General features: G+C 45.8%; 1 protein-coding gene across 3 annotated transcripts in view; it reads left to right on the forward strand.

Annotated features, from left to right (window-relative positions):
* CHL1 (cell adhesion molecule L1 like) overlaps window positions 1-13734 on the forward strand; it is a 135825-nt gene that overhangs the window by 96251 nt on the left and 25840 nt on the right. For all 3 annotated transcript variants that reach the window (XM_066195711.1, XM_066195712.1, XM_066195713.1), the window contains 7 exons: window positions 1829-2013; window positions 7696-7827; window positions 8407-8544; window positions 9705-9816; window positions 10493-10659; window positions 12215-12380; window positions 13569-13693. In XM_066195711.1, coding sequence (XP_066051808.1) covers window positions 1829-2013; window positions 7696-7827; window positions 8407-8544; window positions 9705-9816; window positions 10493-10659; window positions 12215-12380; window positions 13569-13693 — 1025 coding nt within the window. The remainder of the gene's footprint in view (window positions 1-1828; window positions 2014-7695; window positions 7828-8406; window positions 8545-9704; window positions 9817-10492; window positions 10660-12214; window positions 12381-13568; window positions 13694-13734) is intronic.

Below are 13734 nucleotides of genomic sequence, written 5' to 3' on the forward strand. Positions count from 1 at the left end.
AAACAGCTGCTTTATGGTGGGAAATCAGGAGGATTTTGTCCTTGTAAACAGCACAGGGCAAAATGAGGGTAAGGAAGGGAAGGAGCTGGGAAATGGATGTTGAGTGCCCCACTCACAAGGAGCTGTGATTCCCTTCTGAGTCCTGCTCGCTCAGCCACAAGTCTGGCTTTGCTCTTCCAGTTTCCCAGTTTATCCCACGTGCAAAGTGGAGCAGCCACCAGAGAAACAGAGAATCTGAACGCCCAGAGAAAGCAGAGTCCCTGCTGGTTTGGCTGGGACAGAGCTTTAAATCACCGTCCCCTGGTGCTGCTCGTGGAGCTGCAGCCTCTGCTTCACACCGAGATAATTCCCGTTAAAGGCTCTGCCATTGCACTCCCTCCATAAAATCCCAAAGTCAGGATGTTTATCTGCCTGCACGTGTTTTTTGGGGCATTTTGTTTTTTCCATATGGGCTTGGACGGGCATGGCTGGTGGAAGCTGGCAAGGAGTTGAGTTGGCATTCCTGAAAGGAGGTGAATGACCTGGATTCACTCCAGGTATCTGCAGTTGAGTTTTGCTTCCCTGTTGCAGCGTTTCCTTGTCTAATTCACTCCCCATCAAGCCAATCTGCCTGCCCACAAACCGCCCCAAAGCCACAACTCTGATTCTAGAGGGTTTTCAAGGGGTTTTCGTAGGGAAATCACCTTGGGAATACTCAGAAATGAATTTTGATGTGCAAGCATGAATATCAGAGAAAGCCAGAAAAGTCTTTCTGTCCCTTTGGGAAAAGGAAAAAAGAAAGAAGTATTTTTGTTTCCCTCAAAATTTTCCAGGAAACTCTTTAGAAAATTAATTTTTTGAACAAAAAGGGTTGGTTTTTTGTTTTTTTTTTTTTTTTTTTTTTAAGCAGTCACTTCAGAAAGAACACAAAGCACTTCTTTGTCTTGGCACCGAGCACATCTTGTCATCGAAATCCTTCAAAAATGTAACTTCTGGAATAAAATGTTCTTTTCCTTCAGTAAAATTCCCCCTTTTCAGCAGAAAAATGATCAGCTTTGCCTCCATCTCTGCCAATCCATGCTGCCAAATGTCCACAGACCATGGAAGCGGATTTCCAAGGAACTCAGATCGGGGGCACCCGACTGCAAAATAGGGAATTAAGGGCATTTCCAATCTGTCACTTTTTAAAGATTTATCCCCTGAGCAGTGGCAGTGGCAGGAGGGCACGGCCTCGGAGCTGGCTTGGGGACGGGCGCGGGATGAGGGCTCTGGGAGGGAAAAATGGGATATTTGCAGGGCTGGTGGAACACCAGAATTCCTGGGTGCCTTTGTGCCTCCTGCCTGGGCCTGGAGCCAGGGGGACAGATGGGCACAGGAGAGAGCAGCTCTGGCTCCGTGGCTGTGTGTCCTGAGGGGTGTCAGGGTCACCAGCGATGTCTGTCCCCAATTCTGTGTCACTTCTGGCGCTTTCTAAGGATGGGAAGAGCCTTTCAGCCACCTCCAGAGAGGCAGGCAGGGAGGGGGGCACTGCAGGGGAGTCTGGCTCTTCCTGGCTGTCCTCAGGTGCCCTTTTGGGGCGGGATGGAATGAGCTCCATCCCCTTTTCCACGCCAGGACACATCCAGGGAATACAGCTTTGCCCCGGTGAAAACCCCCCTCACAGGGGCTGGGCAGAACAAGGAGCAGCAGAGTGGCTGTACAGCATAACCCCCGAGTTTTTCAAAGTTTTGAAAGCTCAAAACCCTCTGAAAACACCTCCCAAACCCCGGGTGGGAACTCCACGTGAAGCACCACAGCGGCTTTTTTTTATGTTCCGCTCAAAATCTTTCTTTTTCCCCTTTGTCCTCAGCCCAACTCCTCATCTCAGCTGGGTGAAGGTGACGGGAAACATGCCCAAGGAGGAGCCAGAGACAGAGAATTTCGGGAAGACCCTGAAGATTGAGCAAGTGACAGCAGCTGATGAGGGGACGTACCAGTGCACGGCCAGCAACCCCATGGGCAGGGCCAGGCACGAGTTCCACGTGCACGTGGAAGGTGCTCACTTCTCTTCACTAAAAACTATTGTTTAGGGACAAAAAAATGTGGGAAAAGGGAAGCGAAGGGGGATCTTTGTTAATATTTCTCAAGCAACTCCACCAGTTTGTGCCAGCCTCTTGGGTTTGGGAAGGTTTGCACAAGGTAGCGGCTCTAAAACAGCAACAAAAAAATATAAATAACGCTTTTGGTTTTCTTTCCCCCCCTCAACCATGAAGGCCTTAAGGAGCAGGGAACAATTTAAATATGTGAGCAGGTTCAATATTCTGAAGATGGGAGGGAGTCAAGCAGAGATATTGATGAAAGGTCTTGTGCTTAAGCTGAAGATCAGAAAAAAGATCTAATTATTCCTTTTGCTCTTAAAAACTGTGAGAATGGCTCTGCTGGGCTGGATCAGAGGGACATTTAGCTCAAGTACTTTCCTGTGGTTTCCATCAAAAGTGGGCTTTTAGGGAGGGCTGTGAAAATTCAGTGTGCAGACAAGGTGCCACCCCTCGCCTCCTTCACCCGTTCCTTTGCTGTGATTTTTGTTTCGGATATGCACAACCTGAGCTGGCAGTGTTTTCTGGAATCCCTGAAAAGTGTCATAAAACCTGTGGAACAAAGTAAAAAGATGCCTTCTACTATTTTTCAGCAGTTAAAAGGACGGAGATATGACCCCTTTTGTCACCTCACTGAGTACCCTGTTGGAATCTTCCAAGTGCTTCGTTTTCGTCAGGGCTCCTCATCCCTCAGTGGTCACTGGATTTTGCATGGGAGAAAAGCACTTCTTGAGCTCCCTGCTCTGTGTTTGCTCAGCAGCTGGGGAAAAGATTTCCTCCCAGTGGCTGATGAGTCCTCTCCGTTCACTCAGCCCCACCTTGTGCCTTGCACTCTTTTCTTTGCTGGAAGTGTGGCAGAGGAGGATCCCAGGGCATGGCAAGTTCTCAGCTGTGGTGGAGGGGAAGTGCTGACTCCTAGAAATCCTTCCAGATGGTTTGGAGCATCTCTCTGCTGTAGCAGAATATTTTAACAATCTGGCTATGATTTTTTTTCTCTCGGCTGCAGAAATCGATTTCCTTCAAAGAAAATTGCAGGAGCTGCAAAAACTAAAATACCAGAGAAATAACTAACATTAATTTTGCAGTTTAGAATATTGACCTTCTTCTCCCAGAGTTTCCAGAGGAAGGGAAACTTCCTGGCAAAATTGTTTTTCCTGCTATTAACAAACAAGAAAAATATTATTATTATTATTATTATTATTATTATTATTATTATTATTATTATTATTATTATTATTAGAAAAAGAGTAAAACAAAAGAAATTATCCCACTGCAGCCATTGCAATGTCAAAAAAATCCTTTCCCAATTGCTATTAAATCCATTTTCCATGTGTGTTCCTGTCAGCAGCAGGGGTTCTTCCTATTAGGAGTCACCTCACATCCAAGGCGCCAAGGTAAAGCTGAGCTCAAACTCCGCTGTCTTCCACAATTCCTGACAGCAAACGTCGCTGTCGTTAATCAGGGACGGACACGTTCATCACTCTTGCAGCAGCTCCTGTGAGCGCACTCAAGGGCAGACCCTCAGCATTAATTCCAGGAGGTTTCAGGGAGGTGCTGCCGATGTTGGGCTCCTCACACCTGACGGGTTCCTCTCACAGGACGCGTGCGGGGAGAAGAAAATGAAATAGGGAAGAAGAATTATCTGTTGTTAACCTGCAGCCGTCCTCGGCGGAGTGCTGGGGGGTAAATCGGGATTTTTCTGTCACTCTGCCACATTTTCTGGTGTTTGAGGGCCTCAAACCAACACCCCACACTTCTAGATACCAGTTTTAATGATATTTGCATGCAGCCCACTTGCTAATCCTGCCGAGTGTGAGGGCAAAGATTCAGGCAATCATTACCAAGCATATGAAAATATTCAGCAAGCAAATTGCTTGACTGCTTGAGCATTTTAATCTCTCTTTGCAAGGGAAGATGTAGCCCGGAATACCTGAGCAGACACAAAATCCCCACTGTTGTTATTAAAATGAGAGAGAATTATTTTTCAAAAACCCAAAAAACAGCAAAGCAAGCCCACAAATTGTTTTGACTTCAGGTGTTTATTTGGTTGTTGCTCGTAGTTCACCAAACTCGACAGAAAATGAACACACAACCTACAGATCTTGCAGGATCATAATGATCTAAAGTTACTTTGATCTCGATTGAGGCTTCTAGGTGGGGTTTAATAGAAATAATTGTTACAATATAATGATTAATTATAGTAATAATGTCATAGCTAAGGGCCTTTGCAGTTACGTCTCGTCATACTTTTATTACTCAGCCAGGGCAAAAGAAAAGAGATTAAATTAATGGGAAGCAGAAGCAGAACTGGGTGTTTAAATCAGCCTCAAAACTTCCTGTTTCACTGGAAAAATTGTTCCAACAGGGAGGCAGAGCCCAAGGTGGCAACAGCAGCTGCTGCTGGCCCTGGAGTGGGATGGATTCCCAGCCTCTGGGAAGGTGGGAGGAGAATTTGACACAAACTTCACAAATTGGGAGAGTGGTGTGGGATGAAAAGGATGGGCTTCAGTAAGCACAAGCGCAGAGCAGTTCTCACCAGGCAGCACTAATTGGCTCCATCAGCACGGGCTGGGAAATGCCTGGTTGGGTTTATTGGGAGAATCCACTGGATGGCAAGAGGTGCATGGCTGGGAAGAGTTAGCCTGGCAGAAAAGGGAAAAATCATCCTGGAAAATAGAAAGAAAAGTGTTGCTGTTGAGAACTGAGAAGGCCTCGGCTAACGTAAGCAGATTTACAACTTAACCTACTTCAGGAAAAGGCAGCCGGGATGGTCATGGAGCTCAAAATCATGGCCTTTGGGGGTAAAAAATTAGATATCTTTAATTTAGGAGAAGTTACACCTGGGGAATGCACAACAGCCTCCAGAGGAATGGAAGTTTCTCCACAGGGTTCCCTGGGGGTGATGGAAGACAGGGAAGAGTTAAGCAGCAACAAAGGCTGGTTAGATGTCCCAAATTTGTTCTACCCCTGGGAAAACACACTGGGAGAGGCTGAGGGGAAGGTTTGGATCCTTGGTGGGTGTTTTAGATGCAGATGACCCTGCCCTGCCGGAGATGCCCATTTTAGATCAGTTCCATTTCTGGATCTGTCAGCATTTCCCATAAAGACATAAACTGGGAACTCTTACCAGGAAGGATAAATGATGCAGTGAAATATTTGCCATTCCAGATTAGCTATTTGATTATCCAACCCCTGGATTTTGTAGTTGCTGAAAAATCTGTGTGTGTTTTGTTATATTTTGGATACTTTATAGCACAGCTGCCACGTGGACGAGAGGTTCTTCAGCCTCTCTGTGAAATTGCATTTCACACCTGGCAAAATCTCATTGCCTCTGACTTCACAGCCTCCTCACTTCTTTGGAGCACCCACAGCAATTCCAGTGCTGAGAAAGGAAAGCAGTGACATCGAATATCAGCTCACACCTCCAGAGTGTGGGCACAGGTGGAGATAGGGATCCTTCAGGTGGATTTTATTTTATTTTATTTTATTTTATTTTATTTTATTTTATTTTATTTTATTATTTTATTTTATTTTATTTTATTTTATTTTATTTTATTTTATTTTCGTTTATTTTATTTTATTTTTTGGTGTCTCCAAAACAAGGAATGTGCTCTCTCAGTTTGTGGCAGATTTAGAGGAAAAATTCCAAACCAACGATTTAATCAGGACTTCTACAAACCTTTTCACGTCCATGCCTTTGACTCACTCATCTTTTCCTGCTGAAGCCATGGTGTACATGAGAGAGAAGGAACAAGATCTGCAAAACCAAAATATTCTGGTGTTTGCAGAGTTTTTCCTTGGAGCCAAATACCAGGAAGCTAAACAGATGTGGTCACGTCACTGTGGGATGGGAGGCAGCGCAGAGTGAGGGTGTCGGTAGAAGAATCCCTGCTGCGTGAAGGAAACGGGATGATTGTATCATTTTAAATAAGCTTTAGTGGCTGGAATTTGACTTCGGTCTTTATATGTTAATTAAACCATTCCTGGGTGCCCTCCTGTGGGAATGCTGGTCTGGGTGTGGAAATGCATCCCAATTTAGGGGTGTTCTTTTTGAAATATCCGTGTGAACGTGAGCAGTGACGTTTTGCTTTGGCGTATCTCACTGATAACATCTGTTGCCGTATTACCAGGCAACAGCTCTGTGAATCTTCAAAGCATTTTATGAGCATTCACTGATGAATCCTCACCATGTTTTCCCTACATTAGCTCACCTTTTTAATAGGGAAAGAGGCCCCGTGATCTTCCCAGCACTTGCAGAAGAGGCAGTGTCGGGTCTGGTGTTAAAATCTTTTAAGTTTGGTGCCTTTCAAGGGGAAATGATGAATTCAAGGTTGTGTTTTGGGTTGAGGCTGCCCACTGGAGGCTCAGGGAGCTGCGTTCAGTCAGTGAATTAAGCATTTATGAGATAAATCCTCTTTTTCTCCCCTTCCCTCGTTATGGATGTCTATTCCCAACGAGGTTTGGGTACCTGGTGCTCCGCAGAGGAGAGTTCTCCCTGGAATAGCCGGGAAAGGAGAGCGCGGGGAATGCAGCAGCACATGGCTGCTCCTCTACCACCACCCTGTGGGCTCCCAAACCCCTCATCCCCGGTGATCAGAGAATGTTTTACCACTCCTAAATGTGTTGTGGATCAGCCTCTGCTCTGAACACACGATGGAAAATGAGGAAATCAAGGTGATGGTGCATTTCCTCAGCACAGGGAGAGGGGCAGGTGGATCAGTCCTGGCCTGGAGCTCTGTCAGCTCCCAGGAAAGGTGATGGGAGCCACTTGCTCCTGCCTGGGGAGAGGGATTCGAGCTGGATGGATTTTCACACCTTGTTTGTCTTGCTGAAATAGCCTCACTTTAATTCATAAATCAAATTCACGTCTGAGGGTCTTGTGGAAATGCCGACGCGTTCTCTCCTTCCCAGCCTCTCCCCTCTTGTGGGCATTCGTTTCCCACCTGGATAAACGCCGCCCGTTCCTCCACCCTGCCTGACCCCCACCGAGCCTGCAGGGCAGGACTGGCGTGTGCTGACGCTGATTTTGTCTTTCCTTTACATGGGAAGTACAAGGAATCCAGTTTAGCCAGTGACTGGGCTGTGAGCAGCAGCTGGGAAGTGTTGGTGGCGTTTGCCATCTCCTGGAGAATCCCAGCAACAGCAGAGGCACACGATGGGCTGTCACTGACGCCTTTGGATTTCAGCTTTTATCTTTTTCATAGATTTGTAATCCTGCAGCTCTTTAGTGTGGAACTCTGAACTCCACACACAGTGTGAGCTGCTGCTTCCCCATTTTGGGCAGACACAACAATTCCTCTCCAGGCCTGGGGATCAAGGACACCTCACTGCCTCAGGCCTCAGAGATGGAAACAAAAATGAGTTGGGGGAGCAAACTTGGGGTGAATGACTTCATGAGCTGAAGCTGTAATTGGAAGATGAACCCCCAAAATGCAAATGGACCAAACTGATAAAAGTGTGAAAACCCGTGACCTGGGGTCCATTTTTGGGTTTTTCCCCTGAGGGGCTTTGTCTGCCCTAAATGCACCTGAAGGCCCTTCAATAAATAGAACTGCTTTTTCTTCCCCTAATTCTGTCTGGCCTCTGTTTTTAGGGAGCCCCAAAAGGCATCAGCTGATCCTTGTTCTGTCTGTTTTCCCAGAGCCTCCCCAGTGGCTGAAGAAGCCCGAAGGTGGCGTTTACAGCGTGGGGACAAACCTGGTGCTGCTGTGCGAGGCCATCGGGAACCCCGAGCCCAGCATCCAGTGGAAGCTCAACGGGATGCCCATCGATGGTAGGTGCAGGGGCCAGGGGGCTCCTCCAGGCCCTGTCCAGGTGGGATGTGCCTCTCTATCACCCAGTTTGAATCCTAAAGAGCTGAGTGATGGCCGGTTTGGCACCTCTTCGGATGTGAATGGTTTATTTACTTAAATAAACGAATATTTAAATCGGTTTTTTTGGAGACGGTAGTGGTGAACATCACCCACGTGGAGCAACGGTGCTGCACCTTTGAGGTGCTGCCTCTGCCTCACCTGTCACTCTCCCATCTTTTGGGGACCTGGGGCAGCTCGAGGCCACCTTTGTGCTTGTGAGTAGGCCCAAATGGCTGGGGAGCACTGGTGTAGCAGCATTATTATTATCATTTTAAAGAGTCTCTGTGGGAATTTACTGGAATTCAGTGCTCTGGACCACTTCTCTCAGGCCACAGCGCTGCTGGCAAATGCAGAGCCCTGGAAGTCACCAGCAGTCGGGCAAGGTCTTGGTTGGATCTTCAAGATGTTCCTTCCTTGGGCTTCCAAGCAGCGAGGAGAGCCTGGGAGCTCCCCTGTCACGGTGTTCCTCCAGCTCCTGACACAATCTGGTGTTTTTCCAGGCAGGACCTTCCGAGGGAGAATCTCCACCAGGGAGATCAGCCTGACCAACCTGCAGCTGCAGGACAGCGCCGTGTTCCAGTGCGAGGCCACCAACAAGCACGGCACCATCCTGGCCAGCGCCAACGTCAACGTGCTCAGTGAGTCCCCCGGGCTGTCCCCTCACGGGGATCGCAGCCAGCAGCCCCTTGCAGTGCACCCCCACACCCCAGCAGCTGGGCCCATGTTACGAAAGGATTTGGGTTTCGTTCTTTGCTTCACTTACAAGGGAAAGAGCCAGAAACTTCCATGTGCCTCTGACTGGCCCAGTGCCAGGACAAAGGCACCTGTTGGATCCTGGAGCTGTTCCTCAAGGAATGCGGTTATTTTCTGTAGGGCAGCAAGCCAAAAACCCCTCCTAGATCACTGAATACCTAAGAGAGACCACGGAGTCTCTCAGAGCATTTTCAGGGTGTCTTAGCAGGTGCAAGGAACCTCCCTGCACCTCACACGGCTTTTTACTCTTTTGTTCTGTATAGTTTGTTATTTTCACTTTAATTAAAACCTTTTTGCTTTTCCAAACACCTCTGATCATGCCATCTCGCTAATTTTTCAGAAGCCAATTTTTCAGAAAGGCTGTTGGCAACCCTCAGAGCCTGATAACACCTTCGTGGGGCTGAAAACACTGTGGCCTCACACAGGGGTGTATCAGCAGCCCAAGGCTGAATCCTCAGAGCAGCCTGGGGCTTGTCACCACCTCATGGCTCCTTTGGACTGGCCCCAGATTTTAAGGAATATTGTCCAAATTTATGCAACTGGTTTTATCGTGGGCAGTGTAATGTGCTTAGCACAGGCACTCCTGAGCTTTGATATGTTTTTAAAACGCGGTTGTGGTCGGGCTCAAAAACTTGAATTCAAGCACAGTGAAACCACTGGGGACTGAATTGGGACATAATGCTGGTTTTGAATTACTAAGTGTATTTTTAATCTTTGATTTCAGTTGTGATGCTCAGTCTGTTCTTTGAAGGAAGGGAGTGAGGGGAATTTATTTAATAATAATAAAAAAAATCTCTGGAGGCAGCAGAAGTGGGTCTGTTTTCTCTCCTGGATGTTTCAATTTCTGCCATGTCCAGCAGTAAACCCCTGTTATGTCTGCCAGTGAAGCTTCTGAGAGCTCAGCTCCTCGGTGCAGCTCTTCCAAACAGCTGTGAAATTGCCATTAAACACCTCAGCCTCTCCCCCATGCTGGAAAAGGGGAGGATACAGGACCAATATTTATATTCCTGGTTCTGAAATGCATGAAATGAATTCTCTCCTGCAGACATTGCCCCCCTGATACTGACCCCGGACGGGGAGAACTACGCCACGGTCGTGGGTTACAGCGCCTTCCTGCACTGTGACATCTTCGCCTCACCTGCAGCAGATGTCAAATGGTAAGATAACTGGGAATTGGGTCTTTGTCACGTGAAACGAGTTCCTGCAGGCTTCCCCAAGTTTGAAAAGTCTGCTAGTTATTATTTCTGTGGAGTTAAGAATAGAAATCTGCAACGAAACTCTATGTAATGTAAGTTTTCTGTGTTTAAATGCGCTTTTACGAATTCTGAAGAACAGGTTTGGAAAAGAACAGTTCCTGGAAGTCCCCAATTGCTGTTTGAGACACATGCCAGGCTATACATTAATCCAAACCATGCTGTTTATAGCCAAATCCTGCTGTAGCTTCATCAGTTTAATGCTGGCAACTCTTCAAGTTTGGGCACATTATTGAGGTGGGAAGGCAGTGACTTACAGAACACATTTGCCTGGACGTGATTCCATAGGGTTGGAAATCACAGGATTGTCACAGCTGGTGACAGGTGCAATAACATTGCAGGTGGCAGCTGTAGATTAAAGCCAGTAATTTAGAGAACCTTTTAGACTCTGTCCCTTTGGGTTTGCTGCGCAGGACTCTTAAGTCCCTTTATGATTTTCTGCACGTGGTTCAAGTGCCTCACTAATCCTGACTTTAGTTGCTCAGGGGCAAAGCCGAGTCCCAGAATTCCCCTGCAATAACCCTTAACCATGAACTAACACTTCCCTGCAGTAACCCAGGCCTGCTTTTATCATCTTTAGGACCAAGGATGAGAGCATAGAGCCCCTTTCAACATTTCGTTATGAGCTGAACAAGAACGGCACCCTGGAGATCAGGGACACCAAGAAGGAGGATTCAGGGTCCTACGTCTGCTGGGCTTCAAATTCTGTGGGGAAAAGAGCAGTCACTGCTAATCTGGATATAAGGGGTGAGAACAGAACAAAAACTTTCACAGCTGCCGGGATTTTCTGTCTGTCATTTTTCAGGAAGTGGTAAATATTCAGTCCAGGGCATAGATTTATTCTGTGACTTTAGGAATTCTCTGGATATTATGACCTGAAATTGTCACAGGTCTCATATATATGTTGCCTTTAAAATAGTCCGAACTTTTCAGCTGGATTTCTCCATGCTCACACACAGTGCTCATTTTCTTCTGGATGCTTGCAGAAGCTGCACAAGCCACCAAAATTTGGCATCTACACTTTATCTTGAAAGGATTTTTCCCTCCTTTTTGTCACTGCCCTGTTACACTCAGGGCAGGCTCTTGGCTGACCCTGGGGAGCTCTCCCTGTGCTCCTGGGCTTGGTGGGCTCCTTCTTGATCCAGATGTGTTCTTGCTTCTCCCTCAGCTGTGGGATTCCCTTCCCTAAAACTCCTTCCCATCTGTTGATCAGAAGGCGCATCCCAAACCAGATTAACTCCTGCAGGGGACACCAAGCACGTTGCAAGGTTCTGCTGGCTGAAGGATTTTGTGCTGGGTTTTTGCCTGTTGGTTGATAAATATTTTTTAACAGAGCATAAAAAAATCCTCTTGTGTTTACTTATGAATTTTAGATGCATCCCTTGCACTGCAGCTCTGCTTTGAGGGATTTGTGTGCTTGGTTGGCAGGAGGGATTTTCCCTAGAGGGTGTGATGGCAGTGGGCAGCTCCTGTTGGGCACTTAGTGGGTTTTCTAAAAACTTACCCAGGATTTTTAAGGCTTGCCAATAAAAAAATAATACTTAATTACCTAAATACCAAATTAGCAAAGCTCTCTGATGTAGGTTTGCTGTGACAAACCTGAGGAAAAAGCCCACTCTTTGTTTCCCATTCCCACCCACTCCCTCGGCTTTGGGAATTTTACAGTGATAATAAACATGAAAATGTACAATGAAATTCTCACAGAGCAACATTTCACTGCAGAAATAAATTCAGCTAAGCACTTTCTTCTTACTTATTCATCTGTTTCTGCATTAAGATTACAGTCAATTAAAAGAACAAACTTGATTGCAATAATTTTTTCACACTTGACTTTAATAAGCTTGTAATTTTTCTTGGATCATTGCCAAAGCTTACTTCAAATGGCAATTAGACATAAAAATTATATTCAATCCTTTTTTTTTTTTTTATCATCCATTTCATGACAGGCTGCTAACAAGGATTTTCACCTGTAACTTTTTTTTTTTGTGGATTTTTTTTGTGGAGATTTTTTTTTTCTGCAGCTCGTTGGTTTGGAGTGAACTAAAAATTGTTTCAAGATAAAAAAAAACGTTTGAAGATTAAAAAAATGTTTCAAGATTAAAAAAAAAAAAAAAAAGAATTCCTGGCAAATATCTCTTTCAAACCCACCATCCTTCACTTGAAATGTTTGTGTATATAACAAAAAAATAAAAGACATGATTGTTGCTCCTGAGGTTGATTTGTGTAGATGAAGTGCTTGGTGAAAATTTGATGTAATAGACCCTCTCTCACCTAATCAAAGTGTTTTTCTGTGATCAATCAGATGCTACCAAACTTGTTGTTACTCCGAAGAACCCCCGAGTGCTGAAATCACATTCCATTTTATTGAAATGCCAGGCTGAGTACGATTCCCACTTGAAACACAGCTTTAAATTATCCTGGAGGAAGGATGGGGATGAGCTGCCAGTCAACAGCACGGAAGGTGGCAGGTGAGTGGGGAAGGACCAAGGCTGTTCTTGATCTCAGCTGGAGAACCTGGTGTGGTGCTGGAGCTGCAGTTCCATTAAACATGAGCCTTAATAGCTTGAAATGCAAATTCGTGTCTGCAAAGAATTCTTCACGTGACGCGTGAATAGATCTGCATTTTATACATTATTTTATACATTTTATATCTATGTATATCTAAATATAAATGCAGCAATGTGAGTTTTGAGCCAAATGGGTCTGGGTTTATTAACTCTGCTACCATCATAGCAGAATATAAAGTTATGTATTAATATGTACATAAATATATTTCTCTGTGTAATGTAAGTGTTGGCCCAACCCAAAAACACATCCCTGACCCTGATGCAGGTTGTTTCTCTACTTCAGTGGAAACAGTGTTTTCTTGCAGTTTGTACTTATTTGGCCAAAACAAAGTCTTTGCAATGTTGAAGTGATGGCAGACAGGTTTCAGGGACTCTGCCATGAATTTTTCCTACAAATGAGTTTAGGATTTGCAGGTCCAGGCTGAATTTTGCCCTATTTTTGGGTTTGCATTGACCTCAAGGGGCTGGAGCTCAGCCTTTATTACACAGAGGGATCATGCAGGCAGCAATCAGATGTCTTCATTAATTAGCACGGGAAAGAGATGGTTTCCTAAATACTGGAGAGGCTGAAAATCCTTCTGAGCCCTGGTAGGATGGTGAGGAGCTGCCATGGAAATTCCATGTCTGCCACAGAGCCCATGGCCTTGGATTCTTGGCAGCTTCCCTGGTGCTCTGGACGTGACACAAGTGCCCTGGGCATGCTCAGTTTCCCTCAATCTTTCAAAATTTCCATCATAAACCCCATATATTTGTCTCATTAATGACGTGCCAAAATTCCATGTCCCAGACACTCATCCAGCACATCTCAGTGTGGTTCTTTTCAGAGCAGGATTGACAGGCCAGCCTCCACCAACGGAGGCTAAATTGCCACAAAATACAAATAACAGCCCTCAGCACAGTGTGGAGCAGAGCCACAATTCCATTTTAATGTACCAGGCCTGGAGTGCAGCTATTTAATGAAAAAGTCCTGTGCCAAGTTCTCTTACAAACAGTTTTTTGGAGAGCAACGTCTGTGTGCCATGCTCATCTTACAGATTTTTCTCATCCTTATTACCCATTTTTTTTTTATTATTATTTTTTGCCCTGCAGGATAATTCTGGACAGGGATACCCTGTTCATATCCAGCGTGCTCCTGGAGGATCAGGGAGTTTACACGTGCCTGGCCAGCACTGCCCTGGATGCCGCCGAGGCCGAGGCGCAGCTCATCGTTCTGGGTAAGGTCGATTTTCCCTGCTGTGGAAGCAGGAATTGCCAC

This window comes from Chamaea fasciata, unplaced genomic scaffold (assembly GCF_029207755.1).
Source record: "Chamaea fasciata isolate MVZ Bird 193981 ecotype frontalis unplaced genomic scaffold, bChaFas1.0.hap1 SCAF_13, whole genome shotgun sequence".
Taxonomy (NCBI): Eukaryota; Metazoa; Chordata; class Aves; order Passeriformes; family Sylviidae; genus Chamaea; species Chamaea fasciata.